The sequence below is a fragment of the Dermacentor variabilis genome, chromosome 6, assembly GCF_050947875.1.
Source record: "Dermacentor variabilis isolate Ectoservices chromosome 6, ASM5094787v1, whole genome shotgun sequence".
NCBI classification, from domain to species: domain Eukaryota; kingdom Metazoa; phylum Arthropoda; class Arachnida; order Ixodida; family Ixodidae; genus Dermacentor; species Dermacentor variabilis.
Window position 1 is genome coordinate 117781922 of NC_134573.1, and position 23937 is coordinate 117805858.

The 23937-nt window shown below is 47.4% G+C and overlaps 1 protein-coding gene across 1 annotated transcript in view; it reads left to right on the forward strand.

Moving 5' to 3' along the window:
* Positions 1–526: 526 nt before the first annotated feature.
* Positions 527–23937, forward strand: part of LOC142586266 (glutamate receptor ionotropic, kainate 5-like) — a 34385-nt gene continuing 10974 nt past the window's right edge. Inside the window, exons 1-3 of the mRNA XM_075697514.1 lie at positions 527–673; positions 13533–13686; positions 17772–17989. Coding sequence (XP_075553629.1) covers positions 527–673; positions 13533–13686; positions 17772–17989 — 519 coding nt within the window. The remainder of the gene's footprint in view (positions 674–13532; positions 13687–17771; positions 17990–23937) is intronic.

Below are 23937 nucleotides of genomic sequence, written 5' to 3' on the forward strand. Positions count from 1 at the left end.
AGTGTCATGCAGTAGTTATATCAAATATTTCGCAGTGTCCTGGATGAACTCTACGTCACATCATGTTCACAATCTGCGGAATAGGAAGACATGTACGGAGTAATGTTTCGCAGAAGTTTAACATTTGTGGCTCAATTATACGCTTTGGAAATAATTAGTGACCTCTAGCTTTTTCGTTTCGTAGCTTTGCAGTTTATTTATCAGGCATGTTTGTTTAATAAGCATCTCTGTCTCCCTTCTTGTAATTGATTGACAGAGTGAGCTGTGTATTAATAGCAGAAATTTTAACTTCTGGATACCATCTCAATTTCATTACAGACTGTTGACTCATCGTTTCTTCGTTAGGCTCCCTACTTTCAGCATATTCATTTTTTTCTCACCCTAAAGCGAAACTTTAAGCGAGCCATGTAGTTCATCAGCCGTCTGCTAAAGTGCGGACGATTGCTGAAGCTCGAATCCTCTTTGTGCGAGGAACCTCGATGCTGACGATGAGCGGTGGATTCCGTTCCAGGTGGTTAATCTCACCATGCCCACCGTCGCCAGGACAGCCGAACGGGACGAATTAGTGGACTCTACGTCGCCCATCTACGTGAGGCCAGTCAACATTTTCGCTGGCAGAAACCAAACTCGAGAAAACAACATGGCCGGTTACTTGCTGACTTTCGACCCTCAAGTAAGTAGTTGCTTATTTGGTAACGAAGAGAGAGAGAAAGAGTAAAATTTTATTGAATGAAAAGGTAATGGGTGATGGGGAGCGGCCGGGTGATGGGAGTGGCCGAAAACTACTCGCCGGGCCTGGTCGAGGTTACCCCTCTGGTTATGCTTGTCCGCGCCGGTGAGGATGGCGTCCCACTGCTCGCCATTTGTGATTTTGGATCCCAACAGGGGGGAATATAATTTTGAGAGCCTACTCGCGCATTCTCACGTCACATGGGCGATAGTTCGCTTCCCCGCGTACCTTTGACAGCGGCCGGGATAGACCGTAGGCCAGGTAGCATGCCACAGCTTGAGGTACGGGTAGGTATTTGTCTGAATTGGTCGCGGGCATCCGCACTGTTTAGACTCGGGTGGGGCCCCGCTTATGTTCTGCGTACGAGACGCTTATGCTCAATGACGTCGCTTGGAGACGTCAAGGACAGTGGCGTAGCCATAAATTTCGTTCGGAGCGGGGGAGGGGGGGGGGGTGTCTCACGTTGGAGCTCGGCCTCTGCACTGAATTTGACGAGGGATCATATACACGAATAATAACTGCATTGCCATTGCCAAAGATGCTGCAAACGAATTGTTGGACGCTACGCACTGTCAAGGCAAGTAAAATATGTATCTTTTCATAAAGGAATATATTTTTGTGCCCCAGCAATTGTGCCAGAAGTAATTGGTATCAATGCGTCCACGTTTTTTGTCTATTTAATAAGAAATAGAATGTCACACGAACTTTAGAACTATGTCAGTGGGAAACCAGCAAAGCAGTGCATGCAGCCGATATGATAAATGTAAAGGCCGTCAACTGAACAAGTTGAGGACAAATATTTTAATGAAAATTTGTCATTCAAGAACCTTGTTTACATTTTTGTACATATGCAACGGCCAGGGAAAAATCTCAGTGACGCTTTCTTTCGTTTCAATGTAATGAGCAGGAGCAGCTGTCACTGGTCGTGTACTGTAATTGAAACGAAATTGTAGTCGCAACACAGATCACATAAAAAGCATGAGTTCTGCAAAATATACATTAGAAATGCAAAGTACAATGGAATACGCAAACGCGAAGATAAACCTTGATAAAAGGCAGAAAAGTGTATCTGGACGCAAAATTCACTGCATGCATCCACAAAACGTCACAATAAGATATTTAAGATACTGTGACGCAGCAGTTATCACGACGCTTATTACGCGTCGGAGATGCGGCGAACCGACCACGCCCGAAGCACAGATCACACTCAAGAGAAAGCCCCACAAGCGGTGATGAAGAAGAATTCCAAGTGAGCCCCACGTGATGATGATCATGTACAGATGACAAAGAGTAGCTTAATAAATGCCCACAATACGTATAAGTATCCAATAAATCTACGCATCTCAGCAAGAGTCACTGTATACAGGGTGTTTAAGCTAACTTTAGCCAGAGTTTAAGAATATGCCGATGCACTCTAAGACTGCGCGACCAAGTGCATGTTGCTCCCTTTTGTATGTAGTGTGTCACGCTCACCCACCCCCCCTCCGCCTTCGCTTTCACTAGCAGATGCAGCATACGGCGCGCAGTCACGATGATATCGCCCTTGGACTTCATACGGAACATGACGGCGACGGCGAGGACAGGAATGCGCCTTGAGGGTCCATGTAATTGCTGTCGCAATAATATAATAAGAGTATCCGGAAACTGAAGACTCCCGTGGCCCATTGCTTTTCGCAAAAGAAGTAACAAAGGCGAACTTTCTCCATGCGACAATTCGCTGTGCCGCAAGAATTTCTTTTCTTTGTGGGCCGGGGGCACCAAAATGAAGAAACGCAAAGGAAAGCATGTTGGCCACAATCAAATGCCTACTTGGGGCACCTAATGTAGCTACCGAAGGAACATCGAAGAAAACGTGAGACGCTTGGTCCACAGAGAACCATATGCCTGCTGCTCGTTATCCTACACTGGCGAGATAAAATACTTCCCGGAGACATTGTGATAACATCGAAATGGTGGTGATGCCCTCAAGCGAACGCGTTGCAATCTGTCGAGTCCCCACAGTGGTGGCGGCGAGCGGCCATTGCTTCTTTTTGTCGTCTGCTAGCCAGAAAGCGTCCCAAACTCTCTGAGGCCAAAATCCACTCGGCCAGAGAAAAACAAACGCGCACCTCAGTGCGCCGGGCGATTGTCAAGGCAACACGTGAAAAACGCATGACCCCTGGCTGGCTCTTGCAGCCCGCGGCTAGCGAAACGCGAAAATTGAAGAAGCTCAATGTGTCCTCGCGAATAAAAGTCAAAGTAAAAATAAATAAATAAGAGCGCAGTTACCTTTGCTGGCTTTAGTGTCTTGACATGCATGCTTTGGCGCAGGTGAAACAAAATGTTGATATTCTTTTCTATTACATGATGGCACAAATGAACCATAACAACGCTTCGTCTCATCGGACCTCGCAGCGTGCTTTGTCAACTTGTCTGATAGTGTGTTGATTTGGCTTGTTGGCTTGTTGTATGGTCCGATGGACGACTTTTAGAAAAATCAATGCAGCTTTGGCGTCAAATGTTTATAAGAACATTAAACCCTCACAGATCCGGAATTGAAAATCTAAAGCACGAGATTGGAAAAGTCAATGCACTTTTCGCATCAAAAGTTTATGTGATCTTTATACCCAAAAAGTTTCGGAATTGAAATCCATGCGCTCCGTAGATTCCGCCGCCTCTGCGAGATGCCGCGACGAGCCCGCTCGCCATCAAAGCGCCCTTGAAACTTTGTGCTCTGATGGGGATCTTTGCGTTATGTGACTCCAGGTGCACGGGCGTTGCCACAAAATCCAGCCTGAGTTCACAATCTTCACGCCGAAATCTCTTTTCGAGTGTGAACAATACATTATAGACAAAATCCAGAATGATTTGCGGCGCCGGGGTTTGTTTTGGTCAGCGGTGCATCACAGCACGAAAAAAGTTTTTTTTTTGGGGGGGGGGGGGAGGGTCTGAAGCCCCATAAGCCGCTGTTACGATCGTCCGGCAGGGGTAGTGAACTTCGAACCTCTCCCAGCCCGCTACGATGAGCGGCTTTGTAAAGCCAACAAATGCGCCTCCTTCGGACAGCCCAGTGACGCCAGCAAGGCTAACCACGTTTGGCGGATCGAGTATTGTAAGTTGGTTCGCTGTCGCCTTGACGGTCTAATTTGAGCGAGAGAACTCCTCGAAAAGGGTGTTTTACGTCGCTTTCTCACGGGCCCCAGTAATCGTCACACTCGTTTGACAGACGCAGCGGTTAACTGCGGAGTCAGCCCTGGAATCAAGAGGCGCTAGCTTGAGTCAAGCGTGACAACAAGGACGAGAACACCTTGTCTACGAAGACCCTCTCCACTCGGTGTGTTCAGGGAAACAAAAGTGCGGGAATGAGTGCGTGATCTCTCGCCCTCAAAGGTGGGTCAACTACGACGACTTTCGACGCTCCGATTGGACGAAGGTTGAACGGCGGTTTTCCCTCACCGAGGGAGCTAGGGACGATTAAGCGTACTTTCCCTCTCCCAAACCACAAAGAACAAAGGGTTTTTAAGCAGCCGTTTTCAGCTGCTCGGTGTGCTTCGTTTTCAGCCATGCTAGACAGATGAAATATACTCATTACGACCAGTTTCCTCGACGCTAGGCGAGCTACGTTTATGTACCGTCTGGCTCGAGGGTGCCTGCAGTTGAGTTACAGGCCCTTCCCAGTCGTACTGGCTCGTGAAGTGCGCCCCTTTTGTGGTGGTCGTGAGAACTCGGTTCATATCTTTACGCAGTGTTTGCTTCCTGCACCTCTTGTCCAAAGGATTGCTAGTCTCATTAAGCTCCCAAGCGTTCCATATCAGACGTTTCGATTTTTGTACCCTTTGCCTAATCAGGCGATCAACCAGTTCGTGCTTCTTCTCGCCGAGTGCTCATACTAAGTTTGGTTGGCACTTCGTGATGCAATTTTCGGGGGACGGGCGCGGGGCTTCCCGAAGTGCTTGGGAAAGCACGGAAGGAAGTCTGGTTCCATCTCGCCCGGGAGCGGCATCGCTTGGGCGACAAGAGATTTCTCGAAGTGTGGGCTCGTCCAGCCGTGATTTTTGATGAGCCAGGTGGAAAGCGCTCCATTAAGTTATGATGCGTGCTCCTAAGGTCGCTCGACTCGGCCGTGTGCCAGTCTATATACGGGGTTTTGTTTGGCTCAGTGGAACCCAGAGCCGGAACCGGCCGTGGCGCACCCTCGTTTGGTCGTGCTGCTCCGTGGACGGCTTTCGTGGTCTTCATGGTTGTATGCCTTCACCTCTTTTGCGTCAAGTCAGTCCGAGGGTCAGTCAGGCTTGTGTCCTGTAAGACCAACATGGCTGTTTGTGTGTTGAGTGCAGTAACTCAATTGTGCTGCACGACAACAGCCCCCTTGTCCGGGAAGGACTGTTGGTCCGACCAAAGCCCCCCGCCCAGACGGCCCGGGTAGAGTGGGAGTGCCGGGGTCAATGCATCGGATGATGTTGGGTTGATCATTACATGTAAGCTCTGGGACGCGGCACCTCCGGGTGCCAAGTCCTCTTCCCGTCTGACAACGGCATGTTCTCCTGTCTTAATGTAGATTTTGTAAATAAATCCCGTAATCCTAGTTCTCGATGAGAGCAAGTTCCTCACTTCAACCACGTCCCAAGCGTGGATGAGTTGACGACGGTATGGCCCCCTACCACATTTTTACATGCCCTACTCCAACTCATACATTGCCGCCCCCCCCCCCCCCCGGTCAATGAGTCCGATCCCAGTGTCTTGGGCTGCGTTCGCGCTCGGAAAGCAAGTTATCGAGCTAGAGAACCTGTCCTTTCGTTTCCTGCAGCTTCACCCCCCCACCCCCTATGGCCCGGGCACCCGATGACTATGCGTTTCCCAGATCGTGCGACCTAACATGCGTAGGGCACCCACAACCCTCTGCCTTGCATGAACAGGTGAAAAGCCACCTGTGGGTTATCGCTCACAAACCTCGCAAATTTCAATTTCGAATTTCGATCAGTCCGTCATGTTCGAGGCCACTATTGTGTAATTTGCCCTACCCGAGACGTGCTACATGACATGGATGACGTGCAGATGTGCTACGAGTTCATGATGCAATATCTGCACAACACAAAACTAGACTTAGGAACAATGATGCTGTGTTGCAGACTGTACTCCGTTTCATACATCGCGTATAACGCTGTGGAGGTTAGAAATACATTTAGCAGTGGCTGCTTTCGGACCAAAAAATAGTTCGGCGTATTTTTTCGTGTGCCTCAATATCAGAAAGAAAGGGGGTTAACCGAGGGGCCCGATTATTATTAGTCATATCATGTGAAGCCAACAAACACTGACACGAAGGACAACATAGGGGAAATTACTTGTGCTTAATAAATGTAATGAAGAAACGATAAATTAATGGAAATTAAAGTGGATGAAAAAACAGTTTGCCGCAGGTGGGAACCGAACCCACAACCTTCGCATTTCGCGAAGGTTGTGGGTTCGAAATCAGAAAGTGGTTTTTGTACGTAAAACTCCATAATTTTTGTTTAGTTCGGCGTTTTTACCATCATGTTATGAGAAACTGTTTTTTAGTAATGCGAAAAGATTATATGCCCCATTGACCGAAAATCTGTCGTAGTCGGCGTGACAGAAAGATAATACCAGAAATGGCCGATGGCGCAAAGAGTAAAAATACGCCAAAATATGCCCGCGGATTGACGTCAAAGTTCTCAGGGAGGTTCCTATAAACAAATTAATGGCTTTGAAAAAAAAATTCGCAGTTCCGTCTGAAAGGCGAAGTACCGTTTGCGATAGCAAATTAGTAGATAGCTGTACGAAGTACGGATAGTAGTTTTATCGGCCGTATATATTGACAAGCATTCGCTTAATTACTAACTAAATCAACAAGGATAGAATGTGTAAGTGTGACTTAGCGAGGATGTAGAAAGAAACAGACACTCAAAGACAGCGCTGTCTTTCTGTGTCTGCTTCTTTTTAGTACTTGTTCAGTCGCGCTTACACATTCTATCATTAATTCCAACCAACTAGCTCAGCAGCGTGTTTTAACTAAGTTAACCAGCATGGTGTCACGCGCGCACAGGTAAACGTGAACACATCTCGCTCGATGAGCGCGGAAACTCGCTGTCAAAATTCTGGAGTGAGAAATCGCAGCGGCAGGAAGCAAATCGACCTTCATGCATCTCTCGCTTCAACGTGAACGAAACGTCGAAGGCGCAGCGCACACGAAGCTGCCGACCCTACGCGCACTCTACAAACGTCGCCGATCGCTTTGAAGATGAGGTCCGCGCGGGCGCGCATTTTAGCTACCACGCAGACTGCTTTTAAGACACACGAGCGCCGGCAGCGCATCCCTGCGGCGTCCGCCAAAGGCGTCTATGCGGCGTCTGCTTCTTCGCGTGGCTAACGCCGCAGTAGATGCCGCGGTTGTGTCCGCTTTGCATGGAGCGGCGGCCGAGGAGGACATCGAGACACCGTAGCCAACCGTAGCGTCCGCCGGAGAAGGGCACCCTTCTTCCCTCGCCTGGCCCCCCTGCTTCGCGTTCAACAGGAGAGGGCGCGCATCGGGGCAGCGTTCTTCGCTCGCGCACGCGAGATTGAACCGCGTTCGCTGGCTCACCCTCGCCAGCTTTCACTCATACGGAACCTCACGGCGACGCCGACGGCAGAAATGCGCCTGGAGTCTCCATATATATGCTATCGCAATAACAATATTTGGTTTATTTCGGTGTGGGGGGAATACAACCAGGGTCTCTAGCGTGCGTGACGAGCACGCTTCTCCGGCGCCTCGGCGGCTCCATTGTTCTGGCTGACTAAACGCGTGGGCTAGTGCGTTGAACCCCTCAATGTTTATATGTAGCGCCATCCTTTGAACTTTCTCGCTGCCGCGCGGGCTCTTCGCCTTTCTCCCTTACCCGCACCCTCCACCGCCCGTCTCCCCTTTCCTTTTGGACTGCCACGGTCACGTGACAGCGCGTGCTTTTACATTTTGTTGTTTTTTTTTTTCACCCGAGAAAAAAGAACGCGCGCCACGGAGGAAGGAAACTCAGGAGAGGCCCTGACGTCAGTCTTTGTGAAGCGAAAGTGAAGCCGGAAGATCGCGTTGCTCATGGCGTTGCTCCGCCTATCGGGCCAGCTCTCCTCTCTTGTTTACATTTCGCGCGAAACCACGCCGCGCTGCGCGCAACCGTGCTGCTCGGACCCGCGCGCTCCGCAGCAATACTAAACAATCGTTAGCACGTTAGCACGATTCCGCCAAAGAGGGAAAAATTTCCCGCGAATATTCCTTCGTCTGTAGCCATTGTCGTGGCGCGGTACATTGCGTACAGCGTTGCATGCGCGTTCATTTCACGAATATTAGTTCCTCCTGTCCCACCTGGCCACAGCAACATCCGGAGAGAGCACGGCCCAGATAACGCAGCGTAACAAAACACGAAGACCAACGCAAACCTGCCCGCACGGCGCCTTTGCCACGGTACGAAACCTACGGAGCAACACGTGTGAGCGCACAGAACCAAAACAAAGCTGCCATTGTGGCCCGAAAGGCGTGGCCGCTACGACAAAGAAATAAAAAAGCAGCAAGAAAGAGGAGAACGTACTACGTCACTTCCTCCACACTTTTCTCCTAGCGCGCGGAGGGGGTAGAGCCTCTTCTTAGTTTTCTTCCTCCACGACGCGCGCTTTCGGAAGTCTCTCCGGCGCCATTTTCGATGCTAGGAATCAATACGCGCCGCAGTGTCCGTAGCAAGAGGTGACGGCAGCTTCCGTCGTGAGCGCATCGTTAAGAACAGCGCACTTCCTTGCTGCTGTTTCTATTGCTCGTCATGAGTTGCTGCGCTTGCGTTTGCCGTAATCGCTTCAGTGAAGGGAAAAAAGCTTTGTACGCTGCCGTTCGGCGAGCACGAAGTGGAGCGAAGATGTGGATGCACCGGATCGGTCGCGCAAACCTCAACGCGCCGCCGTCCGCGCGCCTTTGTGTGGCGAGTAGTAGGTTTCTAAATAACATAGTGTATCGGAGGTATTTATTCCAAGCTTTCACACCGCACGATGTTACCGCGGATCTCATGCGCTCCTTCGTTGTGCACCATGTCGACGGAGTTTATCTTCCTTAAGCAGTAGTGGCGCGCATTTTTTAATGCGTAAGCATTCTTTGGCGAATACTACAGAAAAATGTGTCCGTCACGCGAAAAGTTTAATGCCTTGTATCTGCACAAAAATACGCAAGTTGTGAAGGCATTTAATCGTCATAATAGTGTAACTGTATATGATGGGTAGCTTTATAAGCGACAAGGAACAATTGAAAAAAAGAAGGAAAATGATCAGAGATAATACCCACAGTATGCATAGAGCTCCACAGAAATGCATGGAGAAGCAAGAGTAAGGGCGGACCAACTTAAAGTTTAAGAGTGCACCTACTTAAGTTTGGGGGTGGGAAACTTAAGTTTGGGGGTGGGCCAACTGAAATTTGGGCATAGGCCAACTTATGCTCAGGACACTTAGATAAGTCCAGTGGAGTTTCTCAGTGTTTTTCGATAGACGAAAAACAGGGAATGACTCCTCAAAGACTAAAATTTGCGTTCTTTAAGCATGTGTTTATAGACGTGGAAAACATACAGCGTCAATTAGGCAATTAGAATACTCACGAAATAAATCAGAGTCGCACGCGTTAATATACTTTAGCAAAAAAAATTTCAGCTTTAAGAATTCTGTGGGAAACGCTGCTCATTCGATCAAAATTTACTATAGCCTTAGTGAGTTTCTTTTCATTAATTTTTGTCCGCGACGAATCGTTTCATAAGCGTGTAATGTTTAATTCGTGTGGAATGGTATTTATCTTTCGTCTAATATTTAAAATTATTTTTTGGATGATCAACTTGAGCCTTTGATTATGCGCGATTTCGGCAAAAAGAACCTAGAGTGGAATGATGCACCCATCATGCTGTGTGTTTATCAGCCAGAGCGCATAGTCAAGGCCAACGTAATAAATTTTAATGTTTATTTAAAGCTCCAGGTGAAGCCAGAATGATGTGGCTTCAGTCACTGCTTCAGTTCGCCTTAACGCCGTAGCTGTATAAGTGAGCAGTTACAGTCGGCGGTACTCAAAACACATTAGTAGCTTCTATTTATGACGAACGCTTTGGGGCTGCCGTATTTCACAGCTATTTGTGACAATTCACAAACCGCACTCAGCGGGAACCCGTACAGAGACGCGAACGTGTGCGCACACGCTATCCCTGTCGTGACTCCAAAGCACACATTCTCTTAACGCGATCCGGCGTAGGCGCTGGACGTCGCTGCGACAAAAAGAACGTACAACGAAGTTCTGAACCACGCATACCCAACCACTTCCCTGCCACCAAAGTTGCTCATACCTTGTCTTGCATTCTTTGCAAAGTTGTTCCTCAGAATCTTGAGAACTACAGCCCACAAACAAATGTAATGAAAAAAAAAGAAAACACCGACAGCGCGCGTCCTTTATGTTTTGCGTGTTTCCCCCCAAAGATTTCGTTCGTACCACTTTTTCTTCTTCCCAGGGTTGAAATAAGGCGCTCGGATGTAATTTCAGCGCGTCAGAAAATAAACAGGAGCTAAAGCAAAAGCGTTAAACTGAAAAGTTGTCATCCCGCTCGCAATAACGCGTGGCGTCGTCTGTTAAACTGCATCGAGGGGCGAGAGCACGCGAGGGCAAACGAGCGCGAAGAGGCGGCGTAGATGGCGCTGCTTTTTATCATTGAAGGGCTTCACTAGTGTGTAAGTCATAGGGCACGTGATGGCGCAGCCAATGGGGAGGAGGTGGCGCCACGTCAGGAGCATAATATGAGCGTGTTTTTAGATTCAACGTTAAAATAAAAAAGAATTTAAGGGGCACTTAGTTATCCGTGGATAAGTGCTAAAGCATTGCGACCACCGCGCCATGCTTTGACATTATGCCACAACGCAGGGTCATCAGTTCGACTCCCAACAAAGGTCGTGGGTTCAATTGCCTTAATTACCTTAACATTAACTTACTGTGCCTTAATGAACCTCGCCTTAACACTGAAGGTCATGAGTACGACTCCCACCAAAAATCGTGGGTTCGAGGGCCTTAATTAAACCTGCCTTAACTAACTGTGCCTTAGATAACTCTACCGCAATTACCACCAAAGGTCGAGAATTCGTAGCCTTTTTGGGCCATCGCTCGGTCACGCCGACAGCGCCGAATTTTCCGCCTCATGAGGCATTTATTGCTTTCGCTTTCAAACAAGTTAAACAATAAGAAGCAACACACCCTGATGTACGACTGCTAAACGCTGTTTCAGATCAATTTGGTTTAGTTTGCATTCCTTTTCGGGTTTTTATTTGTTGCCCGTCGCGGCAGCCTCAAGCTCATATTCACGCAGCTGTCACGAGCGAGACGCCTAAACCTCTTAATCATGAAAGGTGCGCTGTGACACATTTTGACGATCTAACTTCGTGCGCAGCTTCCAAAACGTTGCACGCTAAGTACGAGATGGAGTATAGCCCATCACCTTGCCATCATACTCATTAGTTTCATCCTCATTCTCTATCCCTCTTTTCGTTTCCTTTTCACATTCCTCAGCCCAACGTAGTATGAGTGGCCGAGCTCTCTGCCTTTCCATAAATAAAATTCTCTCTCTCTCTCTCCCTCTCTCTCTCTCTCTCTCACCAATAAATAGTTTGTTTTCGACCTTGCTTCGTTGTAATGCAGGCTTTTACCAGCGAGCTTCTGCCTTTAAAACATATTTGGAATAAAAACATATGAAACACAATGGTGCATGTGCTGTGTTCCTTACCATTTTACGAAAGTTTCTGTGCTCAACGCTGGTTTCTTAACAAAGGAATCTTGCAATACAATTATGTTCGTTATAGCATTTATGAGATAAACCACTCGACACGAATACTACCCTCGTTTGTCTAGCAGAAACTAGAAACCGTGGTAAGCTACACCGCCGGTCCACGTTGAGTGCATGCAAACCTAAAGTAGGTTTGCTAAACGCTTGCAAGTCTAGGCACGGCACCAGAGCAACGGCGGTCGTCACCACCATCGATAAACTGGTCACAGACGCGTCGATACGGACGACGAATACAGCCGAAGCAGAAGAAGTGGCCGTGGCCCTCGCACTCGCACAACCGGGAGTGAGGTCCGTGGTCACAGACTCCAAGACCGCCTACGCAAGCTACCGCAAGGGGAACATATCTCCCGCGGCACTAGCGATCCTCACAAAACGCAAATCACTGGGACGGTTCGTTGAGCTCGTGTGGGTCCCGGCTCACTCGCAAGTGGAAGGCAACGCACTCGCCGACCACTATGCCCGAGAACTGTCAATCTGGGCCGAGGACGAGCCAGAGCTACCGCACCCCGTGACAAATTACAAATACATCACCCAAATGTACAGAGGTAGCAGATGTAGGCTTTCCCGTCCGCATCCGCAACTCAGCCGAAGGCAGCAAACGATCGTGCGCCGCGCGCAAGCGGGGTCGCTAGCGCATCCCATGCTCTTGTACAAGATGTTCCCAGCGGAGCATGACACTTCATGCCAGCTTTGCAGACGATCGGAAGGCACTCTAGCACACATACTTGCAGTGTGCACTAAGCTCAAGAACCCCCCCCCCATACCTACCCCCCACCCTCCCCAGCCCCAACCCCCCCCCCCCCCCCGAGTGATGGGAGGCCTTGTTGTCTAGCCCCGACCAACCGACCCAACTCGCGCTGGCGGCTAGGGGCCAGGAACTGTTGGACGCATATGGGACCTGAGAAGAAGGTTCCATCCCATCTGGTGCCAGCGCGCACCAACCTTTACTGAGGGCTCAGTAAAAGTTGTTTCTCTCTCTCTCTCTAAGCAAGATCTTCCTGTGAATACAGCCTTAGGGCTACTGCAGTGCATTTATCAGTTGTTACGCGTACCTGCGAATGTATGAGCCCTCCCCCATTCCCACACCTGTTATGATCGACCTGTCGGGCGTGAGAGACATTCAAGCGTCCGTTCCCATGACAAGATGATTTGCCTCGTCCCAGAAAAGGCTGTTACTGTAAGACTGGACATCAACCTGCCAAGGGTGAGAAGCGTTCAAGCGGGCGTCCCCATGTGAACATAATTGCCCTCTTCTCCGAAATGGCGTCAACCCTTTTATTCCCCGAGTTGACACAAAGCGATGGACGAAGAGAAGGCAAACCGGAGGGCGGGAGGCCGTCGACAACAGAACCTGACGAATGTGCTAATGCTTCCACAGGCTCCCCGGAAAGACGTCGCCAACCACAAGACCGAAAGGGCGTCAACCGCTTTACCTCGAGCTGACACAAAGGGATGGACGAATGACAGAAAAGCCGAAGGTCCGGGTCGACGGCAGAACCAACTTCCACAGGCTCCAGAAGAAGGTGTCGACGACCAAAAGACCACCAGGGGTTATTTAAGACCGCCTTGGCCCCCGTGTTAATTAGAACCGCTCGAGACTTAGATGGGAGTCACATCCATGTACCAATGAAGTGAACACACCCTTTTCATTCGCTGTGGCGCCTGGCTGCTGTGTATGCGCAGCCTAGCCCAGTCAATTAGAACTTCAACAGCGGACGTGATGGACATGTCCACAAGGTGGACTCTACTGAATACCTCCCCATCAAGATGCCTAGCTTCGTCGTCGTTTCCTGATTCTTGCGGTGAATACCCACCTCACCCGGTCGAGATGGTATCACACATATATCTTGAAGCTTGCAACATATGCGCAGATATATACAGCCTTAGGGTCCCTGCAGTACATTTACCAATTGTTATATGTATCTGCGAATGTATGAACCCTCCCCCATTCGCACACCTATAGATTTGCGTTCGCAATACATGCGCAGGTATGGGCACTGCTCTTCTTCTGTTTGGCCCTCCTTAGCATCGTCCTTGCCTTCTTGGATGTGGCACTCCGGAAGATGGGAGGACTGCGGGCCACAGCATTCGAATCCTGGAACGAGTACTTCTGGATGCTATTCGAGAACATGTTCTGCGAAGGTAGTATTGCGGGTGCATGAGCACTCTTGGACGTAAACACTTGTACCTGCGTTGTAGCGTGTACTTGAAAAAGAAAAAAAGACGAGGCTTGCTAAGCAGTTTCTTACTTGAAACGTGCTTGCATTGAAGGTTACACAGAGAACCTCGTGTACGAAGTACGATAAGTGCCGTGTTCTGATAACAAACGTTGTCATTAAAGGGCCCCTCACCAGGCCAAATTCCATATTTTGGTTATGTGCTGGAGGTTGTTACGTGCCCTCTGAGGAGCGTTCTGCCGCAAAAATTTTTTTAAATCGGCTCATTAATAGCCGAGATAGAAATATTTCACTACCGCGAACCCATGATTTCAGGAGGCGAGCTCCACTGTAAAGCGAGACACTTTCTCCACATGCCCCGTCTAGCTTCCACACGCGAAATTCCTTCCCTGCGTTCTCCCATACCGGACTTCGAGGATCGCGTGACGCATACGTCACGGACACCGCCTTCATTTTTTTCTCCTCATTTTCATGTTCTTCTTCTTCCTTTTCTTTTTTGCGGTGCTGCGCACTTCCGCTGACGACTTCGCGCGTGAGCTGTTGGATTCTCTCGTTTCGCGCAGCACACGGTTTTGCGCGCTGTGCACAAGGACACCTGACTACCGGTATAATTCAGTGCTACACGAATACTCAGGCAGACACAAGCGGATTGCAGAGCGTTATCACGCGTTGGAACACTGTAGGAACTGGCATAGTTTCGGTATCTGCGCACGCGACTGCACGACCGCGGGAACAAGCAGACGAAGTGGCAGTACATCTCTCTTGCTTCGGTATGAAGTAAAACAAAAAATGCGCAGACATTCCGTTTGCTAATAATAATAATAATAATAATAATAATAATAATAATAATAATAATAATAATAATAATAATAATAATAATAATAATAATAATAATAATAATAATAATAATAATAATAATAATAATTTATTCTTTAAACTTCAATTCGTGAATTCAACAGATCACAAAACAGATGTTGCCTTGAATAATTCTCGAAGTTACGTGTCTCGATGATTGACGCCACACTGCTAACAGCAGTACGTAGGCGCAGGGACAAGAGTACGTCACCGTCCTGCTTGGAGTGCGGTCGCCGCGAGGGAAAGAAAAAAAACGGCGTTCGGATTGAAATTTCAGACCTTTCCGCGGCGCGTAGCGATGTAATAGTTTGCAAACACGATCGTTAGCGCGCATTGTATGCTCTGCGCTTGGGAGAGCTGCGTCTCACCCGATCACCCATACTCTCTGACGGGTGTAAATAAAGTGCTATCTCTCTCTCTCTCTGCGCTTGTCAGCTCAAGATGACCAGACCTGGTGAGGGGCGCTTTAAAAGGCACACCACAGCGACGTCTAAATGTCGCCGCACCTTCAGCGGCTCTCACTTCTTCCATAAATTCATTATACTAACGATAGAAGCAGCTATTTGTATCGTATACTTCGTTCAGCTATCCCTTCTTGCACGCGCGGCCAGTCTGTAAAACATATATAAGTTGTCCTGAGCTTGAAGTGCAAACACGTGCTTTAAGACAACACTGAAGGCCCTTCATGATTGTGCTTTCAGCATAAAAAAGTTGCTTGGGCCATTGGTTAACGTGTCACTACAATTAGTATGTCGTTGTGTGTTCGTATTGTTCGGATTAATGCGATAGCTTAGTGGCCTTAAACCTTTCAGGTTTCAATTCATTCCGTTCAATTAAGGTTAACTTTCACCACGTTTCTTATACATTTTGAGTTACGAAAAGTAAGCAACCGGAGAACTGATTGAAAACGTGCGATTCTTCAGTGAGTTTTGTAAGCTTTACCAAATGTGAACACCATGCGAGAACTCTATACAGGAATGTCATAATAATCACCATTCACAAGGGAATATTCACAAATTCAATATTCACAAGGGAATGCAGTGCACAAGCACAAGTCTAATGATAAATATTTCATTATGTATGCGACACGTTCAAAAGGCCATTATTTTCATCAGCGCTATTGCTTTTTACGCTCTATCTCGGTGTGCATAATTGGAAAGTGCCTGAAAGGGATGTTGTAGACATTCCTCCTGAGATGGGTTCTGCAGAAACATTTTTAATGTGCTAAAGTAGACGCAAGTCATCTTTGCATTCGCCTAAGTGTGGTATGAGAGTGATAGAGGAAATGGGGGGGGGGGCGCTTTACCTAAGCGGTCGTCCGGCTTGGTAGCCGGCACTTGAGAAGAAGTTATAAGAGAATGAAAGAAAAATGTAAGGCAAAGGCAAAATGAGGAGTTTACAAGCAAAGTAATGGACACATCGCGTCTAAAAACGCCTACAATCAGGTTCATCGATAAACCAAAAGTCCCTAGAGCTCGCCTATCTTTCTGCGTTGATGATTGATGAAGCCAAGAACCAAGGATCTTTGCCCATGTAGATGGTTGACCGTCCAGTTGGCTGAGCACGCTCTGTAGACACTGACGTTGGATGTCGAAGTGGGTGCCGTGGAAGATGAGGTGCTCGATGATCTTTTCATAGTTACAGTGGTGGCATGTGAGTTAATCCCTTTAATGAAGAAGAAGTACGCATTTGTGAAGGCTATATCCTGTCGTAGGCGGCACAAGCTGTAGAGTGTCACAGTGGCAGATGACTTATGGTAATTGCCGCAGCAGCGGCGTATCAAGCGCGAACAAATGACGGTTGGAATTGCCCGAAGTGTTTTAAAGAGCAAGCGTCAGCTCATGAACAATTCGGCGAATTTCCTACCTGCGTCTGTTGCGATGGTATAGCGCTATAGCGTGAGGTAGCGTGTGGACTTATCGTGGACAGCTTCATCAGCAAGGTGGTTGCTGAAAATGGTGCAGTGACCAGACACCCACTGAAAGGAAACACTATGCCTTTCTTTAAGACCGCGTGCTGGCGATTCTCTGTTATGCTTGAAATAAACGAGTTGTAATTCAAATGGCGCAATGCCACTGGCAGGCTTTGAAAAGCTGATTTAGCATCCCAGAAAACTGCTCATTGATGTCGTAATTTCTGCTCAACATGCCGAACAGCGGAAAGAAGAGCGTCAAGCCCTGATTTTGAAGGCGAGGTAATATACGACCTTTGGAATTTGGCTGTGACCAGACAGGTAGGAATGACGCTGGCGGTCGCGGAATTGGTAGAACTGACCGCATTGTCCATGCAAATGTGAACATGATCCACATGCTGCACCTGTATGCAGACCCCGCTGCCTAATTAAGCTGCTTCAGACCCATTATGGGAATCTGGGCCTATCTTGTAACTTCTCGCATATGAAGACGTATTTGAGGCTTCTGTGTACAACGCAGGATATGCTGCTGAGTCACGATGGTTCTCGAAAAGGTAGCCTGAGGTCTACCTACTGGCATGCAAACCAGGTTGTAGTCAGCAGTCTGGGAGAGATGTCGAATATTCTCTAGTGGTTACATAAGTCGAGAGTCTGTGCTTTCTGGAAATAAAAATTGTTGTGGCGGTTGGGGCATACCGAGAGAGACCTAAACATGTGTGCAATGTCTGTCCTTGTGGGCCTAATGAGCCCAGTAATTAATTATGCCGATGTCAGACATGACAAGCCGGCTGCGCTATAAAAATCCCAAAAGTAGTTATCTCAATAGTTCAAGTATGGATCTCACTCACATCCTTCAAGTCGTACCGCCGAAACATTTCATCAAATGCTCAATTTAGCTTAACTTCTTTAGGTTAGCGCAGTGGGGACCTCGCTAACGATCTCTATCAATGATGGTTTCTACAAAATGCTGATCTGTTGTATGAAACTCCTCACCAGCTAATCGAAACGTGGTTCTGTGCAGGCTATTGACTCGCGAGTAAATGCCACTGCCGCGCCTTTTCATTCGAACCATTGAGGTCTTTATGGCGATATTTATGCGTATAGAAATGTCCACCTGCCTCAAATGAAGCTTTCGTTGAAGTGCGTGCTTGAGTGCATTCATTTGCTTGGCCCCATCCCGCCTGTCATTCCACTTAAACAATCTCAACTACAACTAGTTGAACAGGGCCTCTGGCCCAACATTTTTTTTTACTGAAATGTGTTCAATATGTTCAATATTGCAGCCTCCGCAAGAATGCCTGAAGCCACGGTACTGCGTATTGTCAGCGCTGTATGGTGGATTGCCATCGTGGTGCTAATGAACGCCTTCGCTGGCCAGATGCGCGCCTGTCTCATGGTTAAATCCGAACGGCCGAGAGTCAACACGCTGATCGACATTGCATCGAAGCCTCATCTCAAGGTTTACCTTCTGAAAAACACTGTGGCCACCCGCTACCTAGAGGTATGTCGTTGCACCTATATGCGAGAAAGAGTGCGACTACGGATTATCGGCATTTTGTGCAGGCATCAGGTATCAACTTTTTCGAATGCGAATTGAATAAGAACAGTAAAGGTCGAATATGGAATGGTCATACGCAGGAATACAACAGGAATAGAGCAGGAATATTTGTTTCTGTTCAAATGGCTACACAAGCGTAATGACGAGCAAAAAAGGCAGCTAACCATCAGGGGCAAAGGATCACTTTTAAGCACAAGGTCACTAATTGTCACATAAAACACTGCACGAGTAGCGCCTCAACAACTTTAGAGCTTGGTCCCCCCCCCTAAAGAAAAGACAACAACAACAACAACAACAACAACAACAACAACAACAACAACAACAACAACAACAACAGTTTCGCCCGAAAGGCGAAGCACCGATTATGATAGCAATTAGTGGATAGCTGTACGAAGTAGGGATAGTAGCTTTAGCAGCCGTGTAAACTTGTAAACAATCGCTCTCTAACTAAATTAACAATGATAGAATGTTAAGCTTGACTGAACGAGGACGTAAGAAGAAACAGATACACAGAGACAGCGCTGTCTTTCTGTGTCTGCTTCTTTCTACGTCCTTGTTCAGTCGCGCTTACATATTCTATCATGGATTCAAACCAACTAGCCCGCCAGCGTGTTTTAACTAAATTAACAAGCATGGTGTCACGCGTGCACAGGTAAACACGAACACGTGTCACTCGATGAGTATGTAAACTCGCTGTCATAATACTGGAGGGAGGAATCGCGGTAGGAGCAAGCGAATTGTCCTTCGTATATCTCTCGCTTCAACGCGAACGAAATGTCGAAAGCACAGCGCATACGAAGCTACCGGCACTACGCGCACTCTGTAAACATAGCAGATCTATTTGGAGATGAGGTCCCCGTGGGCGCGCACTTTGGCCACGTCGCAGGTCGCTTTCAAGACACACGAGCGCCGGCAACGCGCCCCTATGGCGTCCGCCAAAGGCGTCTACTACGGTATCCGCCATTCGCGTGGTGAAGGCCCTAGTAGACGCCGCGGTTGTCTCCACTCTGTACGAAGCGGTGGGCGAGGAGGACATCGAGGCACCCTAGCAGCCGCCGGAGAAGAACACCCCTCTTCCCTCGCATCACCCCCCCCCCTGCCTCGCGCGCGACAAGAGAGGGCACGCTTCCGGCCCGCGTTCCTCACTCGCACACGCGAGATTGAATCGCGTGCGCCGGCTCACCCTCGGATGGTTTCACTCGCACACACAGCATACGGCGCGCGGCCAAGATGTTGTGTGTGCGTGTGACAACTTTATCAAATATCCCTTTGGAATTTGTACGGAATCTCATGGTGGACAGCGACGGCTGCGCCAACGGCAGAAATGTGCCTGGAGTGCCCGTATAATTGCTACCGCAATAAAAACGCTAAATAAATGGTTGCCAAAAAAGGCCAGAAGTTGGGGGCGCGAAGCTGCTGGCCGACTTGGCGCCGTAGAGTAATGTGAGAGGGCCCATCACAGGTTTGTAACGTAAACGATAAAACTATTAAACGGTTGGATTAACAAAAACAGTAAATGTCAAGCGTAATCATAGATTCTCATGGATCTTCCGCCGCGAAACCAGAATCAAAGCTTGCGATACCCATTTCGTTTCTTCATTGCTTCGAAAATTTTGTCGTCTCCTTTCTGATGAGTAGCGATGCTATGTTTAGCAGACGGAGAGCAGGAACGAGAGACACATAGGGTTGTGGCGAAATATTTGGTAGCATTCGAATCTTGAAAAATACCGAATAGTTGCCTTTAATAAGCGAACACGAATACTTAATCTGCAGTATTCGATTTGTATTCGAAACTTCGAATATTTTCCCCACCTCTAACATTTTTATGTGGCCCGCTTGCGCACGCAAGGTTCGTTACCTTGTTTCGAACGCTTACCAGTGTTTCCAACCCTTACCTGCGTTTAGAAAGCCTTGAGGCGAGCAACGCGTATATAAAACTTTATAGAAAGGTATGGGAGCTGACCACAAGCACATTACTAGTTTCGGGGGTCCTTTCAGCACTTTGTTCGTCTTCCTTACCTTTGTACCAAGCCGTATTTTCGCACTGCTCGCCTCAATAATGGAAAATCAACTAGCCCAGCAAACCACTTTTCTTAAAGTAAAAAACCTACTCGCAATTCTTGGAACACTAAATAATATTCACCGGTTAGACAGAAACGCAGAATAGTTGCCACAGTTGAGTACCTTGTGTTCGTTATGTATGTAAAAATTCGTTTTTTTTTGCAACTGATTTGTTTACCGCTGATACACTGAGGCATATTCGTATGTGCTCGAACCATTAAAGGGCCGCTAAATAGAAGCGCTGAAACACGTTTAAATGATGTAATGTTTCTTCCAACCCGCTCTTTTCTTTTTTTCTTTTTTTTGGCGCCGTTATGTTCTTTTTGCGCAAGATTAACGAAGGTAATACACGGTCGTTTTCAACCTTGTGCCTCAAACCGGAACAGGTGACGTCAGATAGACGGTACGTCTTTATGATTTTGTTATGGCGCAACCAAGAGTGGCGCCAGTCAGAAGAAGACTATTTTACGTGTAGAGGCGGAATCAGTTTCAATAGCCGTCGTGTTTATGCATCGTTGTCTCTCTTGTAAATACTGTAGATACAACTTTATGTGTCACTTCTGCAGCGTAACAATATTATTGCCTTTTTAGGACGGCATTTACGCAATAAAATTGTTCGAAGTTTTGCAGGTTTACTTCTTCACATTTCAATGTAAAGTAATTCGTTTATTTTGAAAGAATAAAATTGCACCGTGAAGTCGGCGCCAGAATTTAGGACATCAGTGCGAACTTGCTCAGCAGTCTTTCCACCCGTTATTTGTTCTTCCGTATTTTCTGGCTTAAAAGGCTGGCTTACTTAAAACCTTCAAGTTCAAGAAGTTCAATAAACGTAATATTTCAGCGAAGCCTAGCTTAAATGAATTTGGACGGCCTCCGAACGTATAGCCGTGATTGCTTCATTGGGAGAAACTTTTTCCGGCAACCTATTCTCTAAGTGAAGGTAAAATTTATGTTTCTCCAGCCCGTACCATATTGAATCCCTTCCACATCACTACACCTCAATTCGTCAAACTTGCTTCTAACACGGCGTTATGTGTCATTACAGCAACCTTATCTAAAGATCTTAATAATCTTATTAATTGAAAGTGACATTGTATCTATGTATTAACGTTTAACATATTCTTGTGTGGTTTTACATTTATTTCGTGTTATCTACTTTGTCTCTTCACGTGTATTGTTTTGTTGACAGGATCGATCAATCGATAGATATAGATAGATAGATTGATTAATGGATTGATTGTCTGATTGAATGGTTAGTATCTTGTCATGGAAGCTGCAGAACGTGCCATCTTGTGTTTTTTTTTCTCATAACAACTATTTATGCATGTTCGCGAAAGGTGCTTTGTTTGGAGTGTTCATTCCAAATTGCATTCTTCCATTGTCAAATAACTTTTCTTTCCGGCTGTTCAACGTATCTAACCGCTTTCGCGGAGCGCTAAAAATGTGAGCCTATACCGGAGCTACCGTAGTCTAAACTTCTATAAAATTTATGCCGTGTTGGGCGGAAACGAATGTGCGTCGCACGGGTTCCACAGCAGCCTGACGCTTTAAGTTGTTGGGCCACAAATGCGCGTCCGGAGGGAGCGAATAATTGTCTGCTCGCATACACCGGCGCGTCGAGCACCTCGCGAGCCACTCCTAGACTTCGCGAGCGCGTAGCCAGATGGCCCAGCGTGTCCACAGGGAAGTGCCACAGAGGAGCGCGGCTGTCGTACACGGCGAATAGGCAACTGCGCGCGCCACTGGCGCATCTCGGAGGCCATGCACTGAACTTCGCGCGAACTTCGAGGAGGCGGCGCTAGAGGGCACCGCGGGTCCAGGTTGAAGTAGGGTGCCTCGATGCGCGAGCTCCCCTCCGCCGCCGTTCAGGGTGAAGACAACCACGTCGTCTGCTACGGCGTCCTCCATTATGATGCCCGCTCCGTAGGCAGTCAACGGGCGTCGCGCAGCTTTAATGATAGTGAAGGTGATAGAGATAGTGATACCTAGTGATAGGTGTTAGTAATGATAGTGAAGGTATCAATTTAATATTCTGTCATATTTATTTTTAAAGCGGAATTTCCAACTGGACTTGCTGGCAGCAGAAAAGGGCCGTTCACGCCAGCCGCGCAGACCTTAAAAGAACGTCTCGTTGGGCTAGCTTGTGACTGTTCACCTTGGTTAAAGGCACGAAGCATACGCAGGCACGAGTCCAGCCGTCTTTCGCTGTGTGTGAGTCTCGTGCCTTTAACCAAAGCGTAAAGACTGTTTGGCTGCCAGCTGAAACCCGAATTTGTTTAACAAACCTCGTGCCGCCACGGGACAAAAAAATAATTGTCATCGCACACCCTACTTTCAAATCTTGTTTTCGAATCAGTCATCAGTTAGCCCATTTACGACTGAATGCTGCAACGCTGAGTAGAAAGCAATGATCGTAACAGTCAAATAACCACTCTGCGGTTGAAACGAGGTCGTGTGTAAGTGATGTTCTACCAATGTTGAATGGTTGTTTCGTGGTCACGGAAACTGCAGTGAATGTGGCAGCTTTTCATTTGTGTCTGTGTTACCTGTCTGTCTTGCCTGTTTGCGTCTGTGTTACCTGTGCTGACATTTGCGGATCTTTCAACGTCGCATATTTAAAGCAATATCACATCCATGGCCTTTCGTTCTGATTTCGTAGCATCTGGTGTGATGGATCCGTAGTAGAGGGCATCGGAAATTTCGACCACCTGAGGTTTTATTAACATGCACCGATACCGAACTAGTATAGAGCACCATGCGTTTAACACCTATAGAAACTCGGCCGCCGCGGCTGGGTGGCTCCCACGTCCTCAGGATCAGCAGTCGAGCGCGATAGCTACGGAGACTATACATCCGGGCCGCTTTTATTGCTTCATTGTAGTTCGAAACGTAATTTGTATTTGTTCTGTGGGATATTACACACTAATACTACGAAATGAACCATTTCTGACGCATCTTTTTGTTTAGCTTGAGTATATAGCATGCGCTTTCATTGAACGTTTTATTATGCGGCAGTATTCTGTTTAGCAATGCTTCCATAGTTATTCTTAATTTTGTTTTGAATTATTTTACCTTACTGTAAATATGCAGATGAGGGTAAACAAAATATTGAATGCATACCAGATTATTTGGTGCCTTACATGTAGCTTTATATAGCACTAAATCACGACTCTCACGTAGTAATTGACTGTAAAGCCCTGTTTAGCATATTTTTTGCACGAATATATTGTCAACTGGTAATTGCTATAAACCGGTCATCGATGCTGCTAAAACAAAGCGGCTACACGGCTTCTCAACACTGAGAAAAAGTGCATTCAATAGATAGCAATTTCCGATGTGATATCTTGTTTATTTGGTCGGGAGCTTTAATGATTTCAAAAACAACAAGTGCTACAACTCACTACAAATTAACTGCAGCGCATGTCTTGCTTCCATGCCCACTAATTCTCGCAGCTTCCAGCTGGCGCAGGTGAATGCGTAGCCTTACTCTTGCATAACTTGATATCAGCATGTGTTCCAGAGAATCCTTGTGTCGCTGGCAGACTGCACTGAGCCCTCTTGATTAAATATTCTGTCACAGCCTTAAGAGGAGACTTCAGGGTGAACAAGTTGTCAGTCCGGGACGTGATTCCTTTAACGTGCTCTTCGCAGGATGTGAGCAAGCTCATAACTTCACCGCTCGGATAACATAAGTTCTTACCATCATGAACATACTCTTTTAGTGCAGTTAAATATGCATGCTCATGGCTCGTCGAGCCCAGCATTGCAGTCCTGCACTGCTCGCAGTTTTTAGTTTTTTTTTTAAAATTCCTTTCACAAGAAAGCCACCA